This window comes from Pinus tabuliformis, chromosome 9 (genome assembly GCF_031772625.1).
Source record: "Pinus tabuliformis cultivar Carrire ecotype Pingquan chromosome 9, CPIR1, whole genome shotgun sequence".
NCBI lineage: Eukaryota > Viridiplantae > Streptophyta > Pinopsida > Pinales > Pinaceae > Pinus > Pinus tabuliformis.
The window spans coordinates 41,669,220-41,692,268 of NC_142307.1; the positions used below are offsets into that span (position 1 = coordinate 41,669,220).

General features: G+C 39.7%; 1 protein-coding gene across 2 annotated transcripts in view; it reads right to left on the reverse strand.

Moving 5' to 3' along the window:
• Window positions 1-877: 877 nt before the first annotated feature.
• Window positions 878-23,049, reverse strand: part of LOC149147053 (zinc finger transcription factor YY1-like) — a 261,512-nt gene continuing 239,340 nt past the window's right edge. For both annotated transcript variants that reach the window (XM_089440009.1, XM_089440008.1), the window contains 2 exons: window positions 2,602-2,745; window positions 878-1,719 (listed from right to left, as the gene is read on the reverse strand). In XM_089440009.1, coding sequence (XP_089296135.1) covers window positions 1,144-1,719; window positions 2,602-2,745 — 720 coding nt within the window. In that variant the 3' untranslated portion in view covers window positions 878-1,143. The remainder of the gene's footprint in view (window positions 1,720-2,601; window positions 2,746-23,049) is intronic.

Genomic DNA, 23,049 nt, shown 5'->3' on the forward strand with positions numbered 1-23,049 from the left:
TGAAAGTCATCAAATACTAACTTGAGGGAATGCAAGATATCATCTTAGGATAACGCAGATTAGAAATTTCAGGGTATGAATTGCTTGACGATGACAAATACATCAAAGCCATGAAACATGATATCTCCATTTCTGTGCAATGAAACCTTATTCACATTTTTTGTATTCACTGTAAATGATTGTAACTGGCCTACTAGTTAGCATCATTTACATGTGATATCATCTTATGAAGTTTGCTTGTTCATCTGAGTCAAACTACAGCATATTTTCCCTTAATTTCACTTTAATTGCATGCAATACCACAATCCTCCTTACCATCGCCATACAGCAATATTGGCTAGTAAATATGTGGGTTCTTGTAGCAAAAGATATATTGGGTTTCATATTAATTTTCATACCACATGCTTTGGATTAACTATAACACTTCATTGTTAATGATAACAAATATAAAAGATGTGGCATGGAAGAAATCTGGAAAAGGACTTAAATGGATGAAACCTAATTCTTCTGGGCATAAACAAAGCAAATCATCAGGAGAGGACACACAGATTGAACTAGTCCTTTTAGTTGAACTCACAAAGCGTCAACTATAACAGAATAATAGTGATAGTTGGCACAACTTACGCTTTGGTAAAAGGAATCTACTAACAATCAAAGAAAATGAAAGCAAATGGAAGCGATGGATCTCAAACGTCAGGTAAGCCAAGAAATGGCAAATAACGTCAGAGAAAGAAACATTGTGGGTATTCTGATAGGAAGGTACGCAACCTCTGGTCATTTTGTGTGCAAAACTATTTTCCAATTAACATTTTATTACAACATGTACTATATCCATTATCAATCACAGATACTAAATACAAAGCATTGTTACTAGAGGAAAAAAAGAAGAAGAGGAATGCTCATATTTGAAGCAAAATTTGCTCATTGCCTTCTACAAAATAATTGCTTTAGACAATACATACTAATGAACGATATGCTGAGCAATGATTTACTTCAGCAATCTTTGCTTCAGACACCTGTTCCTCTTTCAGCTTTTATTGGTTGGGGTATACAATACTAAAAGAAGATATTTTATGCACTTTTGATAAATAGAACAAGGCATTTCATATTTTGTTGTCATTGCTGACCACGTAGAAAGCAGCACTAGCTCCTTTCATCCTCAGTCTCTTCATCATCCTCATCATCTTCTGTTTCAATATTCATTCTGTTACCCCAGCCTTCATCTTCTGTGTCCTCTTTATCTTCTTCTGTCTTTTCGCTGTCTTCTTCAGATTCTTCCTTTGTAAACAACCCACTTCTCCCTATGGGTGCCTTGGGATTGGATTTGATGTTCAGGTCAACAGGAGCTACACTTGAATGCTTTCTTTTCAGACTTGATCCAGGTGAAAGCTTTGAAATTATTCGAAGCTTCCCTCGACCAGAACTACTTATGATCCCAACTTTTCCCACATCTTCATCTTGTTCACTTCCCCCATCCATCTCATCTTCGACATCACTTGTCCGTACCTGCTTTTCAGTTTCTTCATTAGCAGCACCTGCATGCTCTCTTCTAAGATGAAGATTCAATTTGTACTCATGTTTGTAGAACTTGTTGCAACCTTCATAAGGGCAGGAAAATGGCCGATCTAAAGTGGCAGCACCAGCAACTGGAGTAAGAAGTCTTGGATTAACGCTCTCCTTTTCAACTAGAGGAGTTGATTTCACATTGGGAACCCAATTCTGCATTGCAACAATTAATAACCACCACAAAACCAAGTAAATTAAATACCAGTTGAACTAATACTGTTTTCAAGTGTCATTATGTTATTTGAATCAATTGTCCATGAGAATTTTAAAAAGATTGAAGTGCTCAAGAACAGGAAACAAGATAAGTGAAGAACCAAAGGATTACAAGGTATTTAAAAAGTATATGAAGCAAAAAGGAGTGCAATTGAACCAGTTAATACTAAAGTCTAGCTATTGATACTGCACAAATATCACTTAAAAGAGAATAAAATTGAAATGCCAATGATGTTTTCGATATTTTGAAAAGTTAATAGTATTTGAATTAATAATAAAAAGTCAGGAACCTAAAACCAGTGTCATAACACAAATTCAACCTTTCACGGTGTTGTGAAGATGGACATACTGACTACTAATATGAAAATGTTATTCTAATGAGACTGGCATGCTAAATCTTGAGAAGCTGATATTCAACAATTATGTAACTATTCGAAACATGTGTATAATTAGCTAGAAATGCTACAGTCCTACAGCTTGACAGAGATTTCATCAGTGAAGGTTTAGAAAGTCAGGGACCTAAAACCAGTCTCATAACACACATTCAACTTTTCATGGGCCTTGTTAAGACGAAATCCATACTGACTACTAATATCAAAATGGTTATTCTTGAATATCATAATGGAAAAATGGGTTTCAGGTAAAAACCAATCAAGCTGTCAAAGCAGAAGAAAAGATTTTTCTTGGAAATGGAAATTGAATTGAAATGTACTGTAGAAAACAGCAAGTGACTGGTCAAAAAATCAAACACTTAAAAAAGTGAGTTCAAATTCAAAGGATGGAGAAACTGTAATAACTAATAAGCTGTTTGAGATTACTTGCCTTTTCATGGTGGGATCTAATGTGTGCTTTTAATTTCGACTCATGTGCATATCGTTTGTCACACTCTTCATATGGGCAAGTGTGATAGTTTTCCTTTGAATGTGTTTTCAGATGTTGGTTCAAATTGAAGTCGGATGAAAATACCTGTATGCAATAACAAAATTCCACTGATGAGAAAATTCCTGTTTTGCTCAGTTTGATCAAATATATAAAAAAGTATTAAATTCCTAAATAGTTGAATCAAAGACAGAAAGCTACTATCGACTGTGGTTATAAAAAAACAAATCATAATTTACTAACTTTGAGGGCAGTGAAGCAACATGGATGCTCAACATTATCTAGATTCTAAACAATCTGAAGTGTCAAAGATACGGGATGAAGAGGCCCAGTTATGACTGCTGCCAGCACTTTGTATTTCAACAAAATGAAAGAGCCAAACATGGTGGCCACACATGCAATTATAATTGTTTTCTCTATTTCTCTTTATTCTCTTCTGTAACTTTAAAATCAGGGCCATAAGCATAGAACAATATGATGTCCATATAGAAACGCTCACTTTAACAAACTGGGAAATGGGATTTTCTATGAACAAAAAATCATTTAATTGTGAGATACTTTTAACTATTTTATTATATTTTACATAGAAAATGGAACACTAAATCATCTATCACCGCAAAAATATCCTTTAGCTACAAAAAGTACAAAAATTGAAATAAACAAAAATCAACAAACATGAAATGAAAAAATGTTCCAAAACTTGTTGTAAGCAAGCAAATCAGAACATAAGCATGTGTAATGACCTGAATTCACAGCTAAATATAATTGTTTACATGGAAATATGCATATGTGTTACAAACAATTATGTTTAATATCTAAGAACAACAAATGTAAATAAAACAGGAAATCCATAAAGAAATGATACATGATATGAGTTGATTCAAATGATACAAATGTCAAGTATATGAATATCATGTCAAGAAGTGGATCACGTGAATGTGACTGTCGGAAATAGAGACCTCGTTAATTAACTAGAGTTAATTTTTCTTTATTGCTTAGATAAGTAAGGTGCATTCTACAGTTCAGCATGAGAGAGATATGAAATGTCTGTACCTAAAGTTGACATGATATGTGCCATTAAGTTGGTGAAATATAATAATAATAACAACATCAGTGCATATTCATACAGTGACATGTGGCTTGACAGTCAGGTCCATAGGGTGAAACCCACGAGACCAGTGTTCAAATCACACAGAGGATAGTATCATGCTATGGTGTGCGGCTCATGGAGGAGTAGACTCCCCCCTAGTGAGTCTCGGCTCTTGCCAAAATCATAAGAAATTAGAATATCCAGCTTGCAGGTTGTTGGATGTACTCTTGGTGTTATAGTGGCAGCTACGAGGATTGATGCTGGGTCTCCCTTAGATTAGACCTAGCAATTACCAATTCACCACGGGGTATAAAAAAAAAAAACATCAGTGCATATTCATGCTTATAAGTCAATATGGAAAAGAAAAGAAAAACACTGTAATGTAGAACAATGTCATCGGAACTGGACCAGAACCAACAGAACTGATCGGTCCGACCGGTTTGAGCCCAAAACCGGTCCGGTTCAGTCTTCAGAACCGGAACCAGCTAGTTTTATACTAAACCGGACGGTTTGGGACCGGTTCTATGTGGTCCGTACCTATGCAGGCCAGCTTTAAAAAATTACCTTCTTTTATTTTTTATTTTTTCATTTGGTTGGTCTACTTCTAATTTTCTCCTAGGCCAGTCTAATATTGAAGCCTATGGCCCTAGTATTGCTATGCAATTCATGGTAATGTCTCTTTTACCTTTCATTTTCATCATTTTAATTAAATTTTTAATATTACCATGAAATGACTCAAGATGTTTGAGAGTGATTCCAACCTCATTGGATTTCACATGGAGAAAATAGAATTTTAGATCTCACTCAAAACGAAGCAGACTTAGCAGTTTTCCAAGATATGTGGATTGAGGGGATTGCAACGTTTCCAATGGATTTTGTCATGTACGAGGGTATGGAACTAGTATTAAATCAAGAGCACCAAGCCCTCTATGTAATTTGATGTTAGTGGCATTGGTTGTCAAACTCCTCTATCGTGACTCTACTACAAATGCACCCATCACTCAAAAAAAATCTTGACTTGACATGCTACATTTTTTCTATTTTATTTTAATGCTTAGAGGGTTATATTGATGATGAAGATCCCAAAATAAGCAATGAGGTTGGAGGAGGACAGAACACTTAGGGCATCCTTGGAGTGAGCGCAGAGGGAGTGGCATTGCACTATCCTCCCCCCCCCCCCCCCCCCCCCACAAGGTTCCAAGGGCAAAACCGCATCCTGTACAAATTTGTGGGGGATCCTCTGATAGAACTGTGGATTCGAAAATTGGATCCACGATTCCATTGGATTGGGCCAGTTCCTGGAAATCTAGAACCGTGCAGGCTCAATCTATATTCTGGATAGGGATCTCCTTCAAATCTGCGGCACAGGGCTAATGGGCGATTCCACGTAGGCTTGCCTTTTTTTAATTTTTTTCAATTTTTTTGCGGCTTTAACTTGAGTTGGGGGTGGGTTTAAGGTGAGTTAGGGAAAGAATAGATGGGGATAAAAGCATTTCCCCCTCATTTCCTCACTCTTGCATCTTTGGAGAGCTTGGAGAAGAGAGGCTTGAGGAGAGCTTCGAGAAGCTAGGAGTGAAGGAGGAGGAGGCTGTGTTGAAAAATCTAGAGGGCGATAGTTAGGATGATTTATCTATTCTTGATAATTGTTTGAGATGTCTTTCACTTTTTCTTACTTATTAGCTTCTTCTCTTATTATTATGTTTGTTCTTATCATCAAACAACTACTAAAACAAGAAGATCAATAGTATACAAGAACACGGGATATACACTGGAAGCCAGGGCCAAAACCTCTCCACTTGAGAGGAAAACCCGTAAATCTCTTCTCTTCTTATAGATTCTTAATTGATGAATTTCAAGACCTCTAGACCAAGACCAATACCCTTCCAAGACCAAGTCCGACCTTCTCGATGATGACCTTCCTTTGTCCAAGTCAAACCCAGTCAAATCTCTTCTAGAAGAACAACTTCAACCCCTAGCCACAGAATTTCGGCCTCTACTGCAGGTCTGAAATTTTCAGCCCCTACAATTGCTACTGCATCCACACATGTGAGTGAAATTTACCCTTGCAAGACCTCCCAGCAACTTCGCTTGGCTTGCTTCCTTGTCTAGGGCCAGTAGGTGATCTATTAGATATCATTTTTGGGATTCAACTGCGTTAAGTAAGTCATTCAAAGTATGACCATTTCCATGAGAGGTAGTCGTAAAGTGACTAATTTCTCATGATTTTTGAATAGTTCACTTAGCACTCATTGCATCGGGTGTTGCTCACAGGGGTGAAGAAGTGGGATTGAAACTAGTGAAATGTGGAGAACGAATCACATAGCATCAATCATCACTTCCGGGGCTTGCACCCGGTAACCAGGACTTCCCAGGTGATCTATTAGGCTCCTCTTCTAGCAACTTGAAAATTTTGACCTTGAAGTGGTAAACCCTAGCCTTCCTTCTTCGCATGTGTGAGATAGAGAGAGGAAGTAGCCCACAACATTTCTTCTTTCGTCCTTCTCTTCCTTTGCTAGCCTTCTTCCGCTTCTCCTTCGCTTAGATAAGGAGTAGTGACTATGTGTCCAAAGGAGGTCAAGTTCCCTCTTTTATATAGGCTTCTAAGTGGATGAGGCTCCTCAAAATAAGCTGATTTCTTAGCTGCCAGGTCGACTTGGAGGGTATTTTGACACTTTTAATACAAAAAAATTCTTTTTACAAGTTACAATGTGCCTGATGGGGTCTTCAACTTATGACAATGACTCTTTTGACTTCTTGACCTTAGACAAACCCTAGAAGCACTCAATGGGTGCTTGACCTCTATAATAAAAGACCTTGAGAATGAAACTCATGCTCCAAAATAGCAATAATATTTTTTCTTTTAATTTACAATATTCAAGAATCAAAAGTACATTTCATATTTATGAAGACCGAACCTAGTTACACATTTTTCAACAGCTTGGAGGAGTAAAGAAGGGTTTCCATCTAGAAGAGTTGAAGAGGTAAGTGCACACCCCAAATTCCCTCATTTTTCTGTCATTATTGTTTGTACTTTTTCTCCTCCCTCTCCTGCTCCTTCCCATTCTTTCTTCTTGCTAATTTCATTGCAAGTTGTCCATCTATATTCATATTCCAAAATGGTGTTCTTTTGGCTTATATGCATCATTCCACTTTTGGTTTTCATGATGGTAAATGGGAGTAGGAATTTACGGGAAGAAGAACAAGAGGATAGTTATCCCCATATGAGTGACCCAATGTATGATGAGGAGGAAGGGTTTGAAGAGGAAGGGGATGAAGAGGACACTGAAATGCAAGAGGGGAAAGTTGCATTGACACCCTTGTGGAATTATGTGACCAAACTTGAAGGGGGAAAAGGTGGTGGAAGCTACAAGTTTGTGTGCCCTCATGGTTGTCATGGAGGAAAACCATATAGTGGTTCATATACCCGTGTGAGGAGGCATCTTTGTGGGGTGATGGACAGTGATGAGAAAAAGGGTGTCGTGGGGATAGTAATTTTCCCTAAGGTTTCAATGGAATAAAGAATAAAATCCATCCAAATAGAGGAGGTTGCACAACAGAAAAACAAGAAATAAAAACTCATTATAAATCAACAACAACCTCTAGATTTGGTAGCTCATCTCCTCATGGTAATTTTGCAACCTATGGAAGTAGATGAACAATAGGGGATTTCATGAATGTTGTTGGGAGGGATGATGTGGATGGAAAGATAGTCAGTCTCTTTGTGCTTGTGGTGTACCATTCAATGCGCTTCGCTCTCCCTATTGGCATGATATGGTTAAGGGCATCAATGAAGCCCCAAAAGGATACAAGAGCCCCAACTATGAGAAAGCTAGAACTATGTTATTAGAAAGAGAAAAAGCAAAGGTTCAAAGAGCTTTGACACGTTTTACAAATTAGTGGGTGGATTGTAGGGTATCCATTGTATTATATGGGTGGAAAAATGTTAGAAACCAACATTTGATAAATGTTCTTGGTGTTTCGGCTAGTCATGCGGTGTTTATTACAAGCAATGACTCCTCCTCCATCAATGCAACTTCCCCAAACATTGCAGATCTCCTATTGAAATCAATCAAAGATGTTGGTCCTAATAATGTGGTTCAAGTGATCACTGATAATGCAACAAATTGTAAGGCAACAAGAAAAATTATTAGGCATACTCATTCACACATCTTTTGGTATGGGTGCTTAGTGCACACATTGAACCTTTTGATGCATGACATTGTGAAGCATAAATAATGTGGATGGATTAATGAACTTTAGAAGAGAGGGAATCAACTCATTAAATTTATCACATGGCATACAAGGGTAAACTACTTTTATGGCACTTACTCCAAGTTGCAGTTGCTTAAACTTGCAAAAACAAGATTTGCAAGCTATTACCTCACCTTTAGGTAGTAATGAAGGTGAGACAAGCTTTAACTAATATCGTGACCTCTAAATCATGGGATGGCATTAACACTGATAGAGATGTGCTACAGATGGATAACATGTTGGGGCAAAAGACATTGTTGAGCCTAGAGATATCACCTTGTACACTATGCTCGTGCAGAGGTTGAAAAACGATGGGAAATGCTAAGCATTCCTTTGCATGCCTTCACATATGTTCTAACACCTATATACTATCATCCATCATGGATTTCAACACCAGCGCTTGGGGGTGGGAGCAGGAGAAAAACACACCTAGATCTAGAGGTGCTATCTGGTTATATGAAAGCATTGGATAAATTAGTCCTTGTTGGAATTTCTAAGTCTGACACGTTAGAAACCGTTCATGCACTTTACTAATTTATTGCTACCTACTTGTTATGTTAATTAACAAGTTATTTACCATGTAAATACTGAAAATAAATACAATTTCATGCTCAACACATTACAGATCATCAACTGAAGGAAACAGAAACAAGCACACCAATGACACCGTTATTTTTGGACTAATGTCCCCGGAAAAACCCAATGCGGGAAAGCTGGTGCATCTATCTGAGGGTTTTATTATTAAGCAGTTATTTTCTAAGTCCACTGGGTGCCAAACTGGATAACCCGACAGAGATAAAAAATCTGGCAGCAATACCTCTCTTCAAAAACAGGTATTTGGAAAGCCTGCTCCACGAAATCCCTCTCCAGCACAATCTGAAGCTCAGCGTCAGCCCTGCTGGCCTCTACGTCATCCTACTAAGGCTCCACACAGCCTCTTTGGCTCTTTGCATTGCTCCTGTAGCCTCTGCGTGGATGACGCAGGCCCTTCTGGCTCTGCGCAGTCTCTGCTGCCTTTGTGTGGCTCCCTCTGGCTCTACGTCTGCCTCTTTTGGCTTCTACGCTGGTCTCTTGACACTGTCCCTGCCTCTCTGCTTCGTACTCACTGCCCCTCGCTACAACTGATCACTAATTCAATCTCTCTTAGCAAACCCCGCTCTAGAGAATAGAATGAATGAGCACTCTAGTGTATTCTCCAAGTGACCCTCAAGCCTCCTCTTATACTTTTCTCGTTGACATATCAACGGCCGAGATTAAATACCTAATCAACGGCTAAGATTAAATCTGGCTTGATCCATGTCTTTTGGACCATTCTAGCATAGTTTTATATTAATTCACATTAATATTTTAATTTCCCTAAGTTTACACGACTCCATTAAAAATATTAATTATTTTAATATCTCCCAAACTGTTTAGAATCTGCCCAAACCCTTTCTGGGTATTGGAGATCTCATGTGCTCTAACCTCTCCACAAAATTTCGTGGCTAGAGCACATCCGATGCTACCCCAAATCAACACTCCCTCTTAGCGAGGATTGTGCTCTAGTAATACTCCTTACTGAGTATCACCCTAATCATCTAGCATCGGTCCCTGTGCTAATGCCACACTTGCTGCCCATCATCCTCTGCACTGTTGCATCCTGTACTGCTGTCCATAGTTGTTCCACTGCCATTGCTACATCTGTACGACAACTCCCTCTACATCCGTGCTACTGCCCATGGCCCTGCCACTGTTACTGTTGCGTCTGCACTGCATCTCCTTTCATCATGCTACATTGTGCTACCCATAGCACTACCACTGCTAACTGCTGCACTGCAACTCAGTTACTGAGAAGTAAGTAATTGATCTCCCAACTCTGACATCTCTAGCAGGCTAGAGTACTCTTGATGCTAAAATTCCCTCTGCCGCTGATAAGTGCTCCCTCTCTAACCTTTGCGTTACTACAACAACTCCCTGCATCTCGCACCATTGCACACATCTTTGTGCCATCCTGCACTGGTGCAACACCCCCGTGCCTCTCGCACTGTTGCACCTTGTTAGCCTCATGTTGTCTTGGGAATTCTGCGTTGTAGCTCTCTATGTCGCTTCATCCGCATCTGTCTCTACCCACATCCGCCAATCTTGCTACTCCTCTTCGGGGCGCTCGTAGCAAGGTATCATCCAAGAGGCTGGGTACCTCGAGGATCCTGCCCCTCATCGCCTATAGTTCGTCTGACTACAGCTTGATGTCTCCCCACTTCCGCTCAAGTGGCATGTGTGCACTCATGGCACAATCATCGTCTGTCTTCACTTCCTTCTATGCACTTACTGGTGTTGCCTTGGTCTCGAAGGCCTCTCCCTTGTTCTTCCTCCTTGGACACTGGGTCGCATAATGACCCAGCTCCCCACAGTGGAAGCATTTGATCTTGGATAGGTCCTTCTTCCGTTTCTCTTGCTTTCCTCAGATGCTAAGGCAACATCCTCCTTCTCCTTCTTCACTCTAATCCCCTTGCCGTTGCTTCCTGCCTTGCTTACCCTTATGATCTCTTCTTTGCGAAGAGCCGCCCACATTTCTTCCCAATGTGGAAGGGTCACTCTGCCCAGTATACTCTGGACAAATACCTCCCAGTCTTCTGAGACTGCGTTCAAGGTTATTCTCACCATCAATTCCTGATCTGGCGTGGCCCTTATGGAAGTCAGTTGATCCCGGATCTCATCCAGTCGACCAAGGAAGGTGTCGATTGGTTCTCCCTTCTTCATCTAGTATGACCGCAACTGATTTTCTAGTAACATCTTTCTCTGCACAGAAGTATGTTGGTACAATTTTTTAGGGCCTCCCATATCTCATTTGTCGTTTCCTTCTCGGCAATGTGTGGTACTACATGGTCCTTGACACCGTCAAGGATGATGCTCTTGGCCCTCGCCATTGCCTCCTCATACTTGTCGTTATCAACTGGGCCAACTAGGATCACTACGTCCTCAAGGCGAAGTGTTTGACACGATTCCTATCAAGTACGGATAAGATTCTGGCCTTCCAAACTACAAAGTTTGAAGCTCCATCCAGTCTGTCCTGGTCTCTTACTCCATGTAGTGCCATGCTGCTCTTCTACTTCCCTGCTGGAAGTTGTCGATGTAACTCCCTCTGAGCCTCGATTTCCCTCCTAGAAACCGTTCTACCGATGTCAAGATGCCCCCTACTCTGATCGTCTGTGCAACTGCACCACTGATCCGAATTTCTCAGCTAGAAACCCTCGGTAGCAACTCCCTCCTCCTTGGCCTTGCCCTGTTAGGTATTGTTCTGACTACAGTACCCCACCAACTCCACTCTACAACTTTACCCACAGCCTCCTAAACCCTAGCACCCTGAAGGTGAGAGCTCCTAGGCTCTGCGTAGTCCCGGCACCGGCAAACTAGCTCCTTCAGCCAACTGCGTCAGCCCTCTTGGCCTCTGTGTGGCTTTACGTGACCCTGTATTTGCCTACTTCAACCTCTGCGCAGCCTCTTCTTGGCTCGAACTTGATGACGCAAGCACTTCATTACCCCTTCCTTACTACTTTGCTGCTAGGAACAGCTTCTATCACTCAATGCAGTTGTTTTCTGCTGTTGCTGCTTTGCTCTACTGATGTCCTTAGTTCTCATGTGATCTACAACCATGCTTTGATACCATGTTGGAATTTCTAAGTCTAAGACGTTAGAAAGCCTTCATGCACTTTACTGCTTTATTCCTACCTTCTCGTTTTGTTAATTAACAAGTTATTTAACATGTAAATACTGAAAATAGATACAAGTGCATGCTCAACACATTACAGATCATCAACTGAAGGAAACAGAAACAAGCACACCAATGACACCGTGATTTTTGGAATAATGTCCCCGGAAAAACCCAATGCGGGAAAACCGGTGAAGCTATCTAAGGGTTTTATTATTAAGCAATTCTTTTGAGTACACTGGGTGCCAAACTGGCTAACCCGATAGAGATAAAAAAATCTGGCAACAATACCTCTCTTCAGAAACAGGTATTCGGAAACCCTGCTCCACAAAATCCCTCTCCAACATAATCTAAAGCTCAGTGTCAGCCTTGTTGGCCGCTGCGTCAGCCTGAAACCCTCTGCATCAGCCTACTGAGGCTCTGTGCAACCTCTCTGGCTCTCTGCATTAATCCTGCAGCCTCTGCATGGATGACGCGGGCCCTTCTGGCTCTGCACAGTGTCTTCTGCCTCTGTGTGGCTCCCTCTGGCTCTGCATCTGCCTCTTTCTGCTTTTGTGTTGGTCTCTCGTCATTGTTCCTGCCTCTTTGCCTCCTACTCACTGCCCTTCGCTGCAACTAATCATTGATTCTATCTCTCTTAGCAAACCCCGCTCAAGAGAATAGAATGACTGATCACTTTAGTGTATTCTCCAAGTGACCCTCAAGCTTCCTCTTATATTTTTCTCATTGACATATCAACGGTCGAGATTAAGTCCCTAATCAACGACTAAGATTAGATTTGGCTTGATCCATGTCTTTTGGACCATTCTAACACAGTTTTATATTAATTCACATTACTATTTTTATTTCCCTAAGTTTAGACTTAGGGACTCCATTAGAAACATTAATTATTTTAATATCTCCCAAACTGTTTAGAATCTGCCCAAACCATTTCTGGGTATTGGAGATCTCATGTGCCCTAACCTCTCCACCAAATTTCGTGGCTAGAGCACATCCGATGCTACCCCAAATCAATAGTCCTTGATGAGGAGGAGCCTTCCATCCTACAGAAACATTTGAGCAACTATACGATTAGCAATGGTCCATTTGAGAGCATGCATGCAATTAGAGATTGAGAGAATTTATCTTCTCTTGAGTAGTGGAACATGCATGGAGGTGCTACTACACTTCTACAAACCTTGGCATTGCAGGTGCTATCACAGGTGGTAAACACTTCTTTTGCAAATAGGTGTTGTAGCTCTAATGTTTTCATCCACAATGTCAAAAGGAACAGGTTAAATTTAGACCAGGTAGAGAGCTTCGTTTATGTCACTACAACTTGTGATTGTTGTCCCATTACTATGATGATGCAAAGACTAATAAATATCTTAAGCTTTGGAACAAAAATCCAGAGGAGCCCAATTTGGAAGATGGAGTGCTGCGATTAGAGAAATTGGAGGATGCTCTATCCAGGATGATGATGATGGAGTCGAGATGCCACGCCCATCTGATCCCATGGTTCCCAAGTTCCATGCTTCAACACCAACAACAAGGGTTTCATCTTCATCAGTTCCACTGCCACAACTTCCAAAGTCACCATCTTCTTCATTGCCACCACGTGGATACTCACGTACTATTCGTGGTGGAAAGAAGAGAGATTAGTATATATATTCACAGTTTACTACTTTTGTCATAGATTTGACTTGTAGTCTTGTTGTAAATTTCAACTTTTTTGTCTTACTCTTCCTAGTTCAATGTTTACTTGAGTCTCAGTGGTGGCCAAGTGGCCTATTTTGTAAACATAGTATTTGAATTTTGGACATGACTCCTTTTGACAATTGCTCACTTGTCATATTCGTTACTTGAATGTTTGATGATTTTATCTTCTAAATGTTTTGTTTTATGATATGCTTAAAAAATTGATGTATGTTTGTAATTTCTAGAATCTAGATGGTTGATGCTCGAATAATTAATCATTGATGTACAATGGATGCCATATCTTATCTTGATTTATGTACAAATATGCATGTTTTCATGTCTTCTACAACTAATTTGGTATTTTGGATGTTTTTTTTAATATAAATGTAAAAAATATATATATATAATATATATAGTAGACTCTTCTGAGACACTTTGCTTCCTAGATTTTTGGGAAATGATGCTTCCACGGATCCGCTTCCAAAAAACGTCCCTGCTTCATGCAACATTGGGTTGGATTACCTGAGGAGGAGCTACTTGCTACCAAGCAGGAGCCTCAGTTGAGATCACAGATTGAGTCTCAGCCAGGTGGCAAGAGGGTCGCACAGTAGGATGACAAGGAGTTATTACAGGATGAAGAGGAGATACCAGGATGAGTGGAGGCAACCACTCAATCAATAAATCCTAGGATAGGAAGGAAGAGAGCCAAGTGGGCCAAGAGGTTAGTTCAGGAGGCCTTGGAGCGAGTTGAGACTCCTAGCTCTATGTTCAGGCAGAGCAAACAGCCACAAAGGTACACAAGATATATGGAACTAATGATTAAGTTGTTGTACACAAAGCCTTCTTGTTATGAGGAGGCAACCTTTCAGTAGGTTTGATGGGACGCCATGGTGGAGGAATATTCCTCCATCATGAAGAACAATGTCTACGAGATTATGCCACGACCAGAGGGCAAATCAATGGTAGGCTCACGCTGGGTGTACAAGGTGAAGCATGGAGCAGATGGTAATGTGGAGAAGTACGAGGCCAGGTTTGTGCCAAGGGCTTCTTACAGGTTGAGGGCATTGACTATGATGAGAAGTTTTCCCAGTGGCTTGTTATTCATCCATCACGATGATTCTGGCACTTGCATCTCAGATGGGCTGGAAGATCCACCAGATGGACATGAAGACAACATTCCTCAACGAGATGGTTTAGGAATAGATTTATATGGAGCAACCAAAGGAGTTTGACACCTTCAGCAGAGACACTCATGATTGTTTGTTGAAGAGAGCTCTTTATGGGCTCAAGCAGGCACCAAGAGCATGGTACACTCGCATTGATAGCTACCTTCAAGGATTGGGCTTCAATAAGAGTGAGGTGGATGCCAACTTGTACTACATCACGGTTGGAGGACTTCCACTTGTTGACCACTCTGTGTCAACGAGCCCATAGCAGTACACCCATTTTTTTGCAGAAGGGATTTATCTTGTCCTAGTGTTCGCGCCTTTCATATTTCATCATCAGTCGGTATTTTTGTAAAGATATCAACCCATTCTACATATGTATAATGTAAATAATCCTAGCATGACCACGTCTGTATGTAACAACGTAGGTAAACCTATTGTTTTGGTGACGATTTGCATTCTAGGAGGTTTTTGTCTCATTGATTCATCTGTCTCTAGACACAAAGAATCGGCAGAGTTTTTCCCTCCGCCCTCACCCCAAAGCTAGGATGGATTTTGTCGTCAAGATCTTAAGCAAGTTCTAGAGTTTTAGATCGAGTCTTTGTAAAGTGACTTGGAAATAATTTACGCCAGTTGGTTAAATTATTTTATTACAAGTCACTTGGTCTACTAGATTATATTTTTTGTGTCGCAGAAATGGGTAAATGTTGACGGTCTATAACGAATGGGTTTTCCCCCTTCATGTATTAAAATGTATAGTCTTCATGTAAAAATATATTTTAGTGCATGGTCCCTCATATTTAGACACCATGGCTAAATTATGTGAGGGTTGGAAAAATTATTAATCCCCTCATGTGTCAATTAATAAATTAAAAAAAATTTAAGCTAGAAATTTAATTAATTAAAGTCAAATTTAAGTTAATTAATTAAATTTTTTGACAAAAATAAATTAAAATCTCAAACCAAAAATTTAATTAATTTTGTGTCTTAGGAAAAATTAATTCTCCAAATTAAAAAATTCGTGGGTCCCAAAGAAATTAATTTTTAGAGGTCCCTGACCAAGGGAATATTGAAAATTTCAAGAGATTTTAGACCCTTGGGCTTTGGTAGTTAAAACAAAGTCAATTTTTTGAGGAACTAATTCAAAATAATTAATTTTGAGTTGATTAAAATTCAATTAAATGAAAAATTCAAATTTTCTAAAAAAAATAAAATAATTTTGACGGAGGAGATTAAAAGATAATTAAATCTTTTTTAACGGTCAAGATTACTTTGACAGGGATCAAGCCAACTAGTCGTTGGAGAATTTATCTATAAATTAGAGGTCAGTGTCAATTTGTTTTTCGTTCGATCTTTTGATTGTGTACTAGCTCTTAAAGTTCTTGTAAACTTTTATGGAATAATACAACACAAAGTATTTGGGGTTTTACTTGATAGCAGTGTTCCTCTCTGGTATCTTATGATAACGTTTGTTTAATTTTTTATTGATCTTATTTATAAGTTGTTAGTTAATAGCTCTTGTAAATCAATTTATTGCACAAGTATCTTGCTTAAATTGTTGGGTTTTAAGATAGCATTTCAATTTTTATTTGATTGGCAGGTATCTCCAATCTTTGAAGGTTTCATCGTTATTTTATACCTCTATTAATTTGACTGCTTATATTTTAAGTGTGCATAAGTCAGCGTTATTCAAAGATTTTGGGTATTTGGGGAAGTCCTCGATTGGACCAACTGACTCCCGAAACTTAAGATCTGGAGAGCCATCCGAATTCAAACTTTGAGATTATCTAACGAAATATATTTGGTAGGGATTTTCTAGGGTAGTACCTAAAATTTAAAAGATTATTTATCTTCAAAAAATTGTGCTAACTAGCTAGATTTGGCTAGAAAGAACCTTAAGATCTACAGATCTGGGAGCAAAGTTGGACTCATACTCCTCAGATCTGATAGATCTGTAAATTATTTATATAGATCTATAAATTATTTGAATAAATCTGTCGTTTACTTGTGTAGATTTGAAATTTTGTAACATAATTTTGAATTTTAACACTTGGGTTTTGGGGTTCTGTAAATTATTTATATAAATCTGTAAATTATTTGAATAGATCTGTATTTACTTGTGTAGGTTTGAAATTTTGTAACATAATTTTGAATTTTAACACTTGGGTTTTGGTATTTTCTCTATTTTGTACATACTGGGTATTTGGTTTTTCTCTTTTCACTTGTGCGGGAATAGATCTAAGAAATCAACCAAGGAAATCTTCATATCTGAGTCAGATCTAGACCCTGGAGGTCAAAATCTAGGCTCAAAGATTGTTTGCAAGAATAAATCTGAAAAATCAACCAAGGAGATCTTCAGATCTAAACTAAATCTAGACCCTGCAGGGCAAGATCTAGCCTCAAACTTTTGTTTGTAGGGAAGAAACGATAAGATCTTTCATTAAAGGCTTCAGATCTGAGATTATTTGAGGAAAGTTTTGCCTTTTAAGATAGATCAAGGCTCTGGTGGGCAAGATCTAGTTTCCAAAAATTTTGCAAGGCCAACCATTGAAGATTTTGCAACAAATCTGAAGATCTGAAGCAAAATCATTTTTTCAGAACAAGGGTTTCAAGTTTTGGGGCTCCTAAGCCCATATCTACCTTCTCCTAGCCTAACGCTAGCCCTATTCAATGTTTTAAAACTCCAACTCCGAATCCGACTCGGTATCGACTCGGCCGGCTCGATTTCAATGACTCGATCGTTGTAAAAAATACATTAAATATTTATTTTTTATAAAAACACATAATTTTAAAGATTTTCATTCATGTTTCCAAACACACAACATTAGAATATAGATGGAAGACAACATATGATCAAAGTAGGCTCATGAATATATCCATTATATCAAAATGGCACCTAGTGCACTGTCCAATACATACACGATGATGATATAGAGATCAAAACAAAAACACAACCAAGGAGGCTATAAATGGCCTCTGCAACAAAAATCTGTGACCAGTACTACTGGCTACAGCTAGAGTTGCCAACATTATCTGGCTCAGTGTTTCTTGGGAGCGGGAGCGAAAGTGGGGAGCGAGAGCGAAAACGGGAGCGGGAGCGACATTTTCAGAAGCTCCTGGTTTGGGAGCGAATCCCAGAGGAGTTCAACAACCAATGTCACTAACATCAAGGTACATAGAGGGATTGGTGCTCTTGATTAAATACGAGTTCCATACCCTAATACATGACAAAATTCAATGGAAACATTGCAATTCTCCAATCCTGAAATATTAAAAAACTGGTAAGTCTACTGGATTTTAAATGAAATCTAAAATTCTACTTTCTCAATATGAAATCCAATGACACCGGAACCACTCTCAAACATCCTGAGTCATTTCATGGTAATGTTAAAAATTTAAGTAAAAGGATGAAAATGAAGATTAAGGAGAATGTCACTTTTACTTTAAGAATTTAACATTACCAAGAAATTTAAATAGCATATCAATACTAGGAGAGGGGAATGGACCCCAAATTTCATTTAAGTAATTTAGAAAACACCTTGGAGTCCCCAACACTCAGCTAACAGTTAAATTTTTTTTTAAAATATGAAAAATCTCATTTTTTGGGGTTACAAGCCGCATTCATTGACTCAGCTGAGTTATTGCAGAACCGGCCGGGTTGACCGAGTCGTGCAATAACTCGGCCGAGTCAGTCAGGACTCGGCCTCCCGTTCCGTTTTTTCTGCCGAGTCACAGAAAATCCCAACGACTCGGATCAACTCGGCCGTTTTGGATTCGATTCGGCCGTTTTTTAAAACATTGGCCCTATTGGGCCTACTGCGAGCCCTCAATGGCCCTAGATTCCCCTTGCTCTGTTTCTGAACCGAATATGTAAATTTTTTGAAGTTGATCATTGGTGCTTTTTTGCAGAAAAATTAGTAAAAATTTGTGTTTTAGGTATTGAAATTTTTTTGGTAACTTGGGCAAGTGATCTTCAAGGCCTAGGGGCTAAGGTTTGATCTCTAAACCCTCTTTTTCCTCACTATTTGCTACAGCAGTCACATATCTTTCTAATAGTGGTAAAAAACACATCCAAGTGGTTTGAAATTAACTGGAAACAAAAAAAAAATTGCTAAATACATTAATAAGTCGATCGTGCTTGATGGGTATCAAAAATTTGGCCTAGATCTACATTTTTTGGTGACTGTTATCTTCGAATAATTTTGTTTCGGAAGTCTGAAATATACAGTGGCAAAATTTCATGTGGGCTAGCCTAAAATTAGTTCCTAAGTTGTCTAATACATTAAGGAATTACATTCTTGAGTTGGGCATCCATCATTAAGCCTATTTCATATTTTAATTGTTGATTGTTATAAGTGTTGATTTTGGGTAGCATCGGATGTGCTCTAACTCCGAAAATTGGTGGAGGGGCTAGAATACATGAGATCTCCAGAACCCAGAAATCGTTTGGAGAAATTCCACCCGGATGAGGAGTTACTAAAATAATTAATATTTTTAATGGGTTCATAAGTCTAAACTTAGGAAAATAAAAATATTAATGGGTATTAATAAGAATATGGGTGAGAAACTTCTAAGTGACGAGGATCAAGTCTGTTTTAATCTTAGCCGTTGATTAGAGACTTAATCTCGGTCTTTGATTCATCAACAGGAAAAGTATAAGAGGAGGCTTGAAGAGCAGTTGGAGATACACTTGAGAGATTAGTCAGTTTGATTTTTCTGGGGCAAGGTTTGCTGAGAAAATTTAACAAGTGATTTGTTGCAGCAGAGGGGCAGGGATAGTTGAGGTTGGAGGATCTTCTCCAAGACCTCAAATACACATCAGAGAGAGGCAGAGAGAAGCCAGAGGAGGCAACGCAAACCCAGGGAGACTGATGTTGGGACAAGAAGGGCCCACGCACTTTCAGCGCTGGGGTAGAGCCACCCTCCAACAGAAATCTGAATTCAACCAAGGAGCAGCAGGATCAGCGGAGAAGGCTGACATCAGAGCTCCAGGAAGCAGAGGAGGTAGTCCAGTGCTGACGCAGTGTCCCAGTGTGCTCCACGCAGGCCCACGCAGCTACTGTGAAGGGGCAGCGTAGTTGTAGCGGGGGATAGCCAGTCTAGTTGCTGGAACGGAGAGATTTTGCCGAGTGAAGTGAGGTAATCTCACTTAGGTTTCTGCCAATGTATTTTTATCTCTGTAACTGGATAGCCAAGAGGGCATCCAGAGTTGTATTCAGAACTACTTCTTAATAAAAGAAAACCCTCAGAGCTGCTGCACCAGTTTTCCCGCAATGGGTTTTTCCGAAGACGTTTGTCCAAAAATAACAGTGTCCCTTGTGTATTTGTCTCGTTCTATTTTCAAATCATGATTTGTATGTATGTGTAGTCTGTAATAGTCTTTTCATCATTGTTTAAATAATTAAAAAACTTGTTGAATGTAAAAACAAGTAGGAGATGATAAACCAATGATTGCAGTAGGATTTCTGATGTGTATATTCAGAAATTTTCATATGGTATCAGAGCATTGTAGATCATAGGAGACTGAAGACACCAACCAAGAGATCCAGAGAATTTGTTGCAGAAAGGCAACTGTCCAGAGTGACAGCGCTATTCCAGAGCCAGAGACGCAAAGGAAGAGTGACGCAGTGCAGAAGTGGTGACGCAGAGGCCCATGCAGTGCCTGTGTCAGCATTCTGAGTCAGGTGAGGGTGGCACAGTGGCTGGGAGGAGCCCACGCAGTAACTGCGTCAACGGTCTAGGCCAGCGCAGAAGTAGAGGGGCAGATCAGGCTCACAGAGAGCCACGTCATCTTTCCGGACCAGGAAGGAGTGGCACAGTGGCCATGAGGAGCTAATCTAGCTCACACAGTGATTGCGTAGAGCCAGAGGAGCTCAGACTCTTTAGTTGCCAGGGCTGGGGGAGCAGAGCAGATTTGATCTGAGAAGTTGGTGGGACGTTGTTGTTGTTGGTGTAGAACAGTGTCTGTGGAGACAGAGCCGAGGTAGAGGGAGTCACTACCTTGACAAATTTTTAGCCAAAGGAATCTAGATCCAGGTTGCAACAGCAAAGGAGGATTGGAGACGAGTGATTCGACATTTGGGTGGAGGATTGGGGTGAAGGAAATCAGGACTCAGAGGGAGTCTAAAGGAGCTTGTTCCTCCTCCTTCTCCTCCTCCCCCTCCACTACATCCTGCGCTAACCAATCATTAGCAAACTCCATGAGAGGCCTCTCGATCTCAACCCTCCATGCAGCAGTGGTGTCAATCTGATCCAATGAGATAGCCTCCATATCAGGTGTCCTCTCAAGTTGCCTCACCCATAATCGAAGATTGTAGTAGACGTAGACCATGTCATTAAGTCGTTGGGACTCCAACCTGTACAAAGATCGTGAAATAATAATTAATAATTATAAAAAAAATATTGTTTAATGAATTCAAAAATTTATTTGGAAATTTCCAATATTTTAAATGTTTAAGTGTTACCCTGTTGCGCTTCTTGTTGTGTATTTTTTCAAATACACTCCAGTTGCGCTCACATCCTGAGGAGCTACATGTTTCGTTGAGGATGCGAATGGCAAGCTTTTGCAGAAGGGGTACCCTGCCACCATACATTCTCCACCATGCATCTACAAAATTTTAAATAAAATTTTAAATAAACATAAGAAAAAATGGAATTTGAAGAGACAATGAAATTTGAAACAAAGTTACAAACTAAAAAATACCTGGCATTTTAATCATCCTATCAATGATAGCCATCTCAAAGCCAAATGTGCCACCTGCCATCCTATATGTCTCAATTTCTTTAGAGATCTCTATAAGTTGTTCTAGAGATCACACCATCTTCTGGACACAGGCTAAGAATCCATCCTTGATTTCAGCATCAAATGCAAACCCAGTGCGTAAGAAAATGCAGGGTTCAGGAAAAGCCATGCATCTTGAATGGGACGATGGAATGTGTTGTTCCATCGCTCATCAATCACTCCCCATAGGAGGAGTTTTCTCTGAAACCCATCATCTCTCTTATCATCATAGTAGGCCTGAATGGCTTCTTTGGCCTGGTCCATGGCCTCATACAAATAGCCCATTGCAGGCTTCTCACCATCAACCAACCGAAGAACCTTTACCAAAGATTCAGTAACCGCACACACTTCCTGCACTCCCGCCCAAAAGTCTTCCTGGTATGAAACTAGTCTGCATACGGCCTCTCCCTCTGGTTTGCGACTCATTGGCAAAGCACACCACTCCTCTGAAAGAAACATTCTCTTCACATCCCACATAATTCAAGAGGTATTGAAGAGATATGAAACTGGTGACAAACCGTGTAATGGCGGGGTGCACCAACTCTTTGTTGTTGGTGAATCTTCTCATCAACCTAAGCACAGATGTATGGTTATATATAAATTTTGTAATGCTTTTGGATGAATCAACAATATCTTTGACAAAGAGAATTTTCCCTATGTCCTCCAACATCAAATCAATACAGTGTGTAGCACGGGTGTCCAAAATAAAGTAGGATGCCTGTCCATAAGCATCCTGCCAGCAGCAACATAATTTGCAGCATTGTCCGTTATGACTTGGACAACATTTTCTGCACACACCTCTAAAATAAACACATCTAGCAAATCACATAAAGTTCTTGCATCTTTGACTTGTGCAGATGCATCAACAGATTTGATAAACATAGTCCCCTTGGGACAACTAACCAAGAAGTTTACAAGGGTTCTCCCCTTTTGGTCAGTCCAACCATCTGACATAACAGTGCATCCTGTTTGTGCCCATGATGCCCTAAAATCCTCCAATCTTTGGGTGCAGTCAAGCTTTTCATTTTGAAGAATCTGGCCTCTGAAATCATGATAAAAATGGATTTTGTACCTTGGGCCAACACTTGCAATAGCATCAACAGCAAGTTGGAAAAATGGATTATTCCTTACAATGCTGAAAGGAATATCACTCCAGAGGAGAAATTTTGCCAGCGACTTGTCAGCTTGTTCTTTCTCAGTTCTTTTTAGCATTGAACTAATAGATGGCTGTGAACCAGGTGTGGTTCGAGGAACAAAAAATGATGTGGCAACTACCAAATTGGTTCATGCTGCAGTAGAACCAGTGCCACTTGCTTCAGCTGACCTTTTTAGTTGCCTTTTGATTTCTTCTTTGGCCTCTCTAGTCTGGTCTAAAACTTCCAATGCTTTCATGGCTCTTTGGATGAGTTCAGGATTTGTATTTGAACAAATCCCCACATCATTTATAGGGATTTGTGAAAGGTGAAACTTCAACCTGTACACCCCCCCGGACATAGGGTGGCCACACAACTTTCAAGTCAAGTTTAGTCTATCATTTGGAGCTTTAGGTTCACCATATTCCCAGAAAGGATCCAATTTCCTTGGCATGTTTGTTTTTGAACTTTGAAGTTGCAAACTTGAATGGTGTTTCGATGAAGTTGTGAACCTATGGGAAAATAAGGATTACAATTTAGTATTTACAAGTTACAAATTTACAATTTAGTATTTTAATTTTTAATTTTTACATTGTACAATGAAA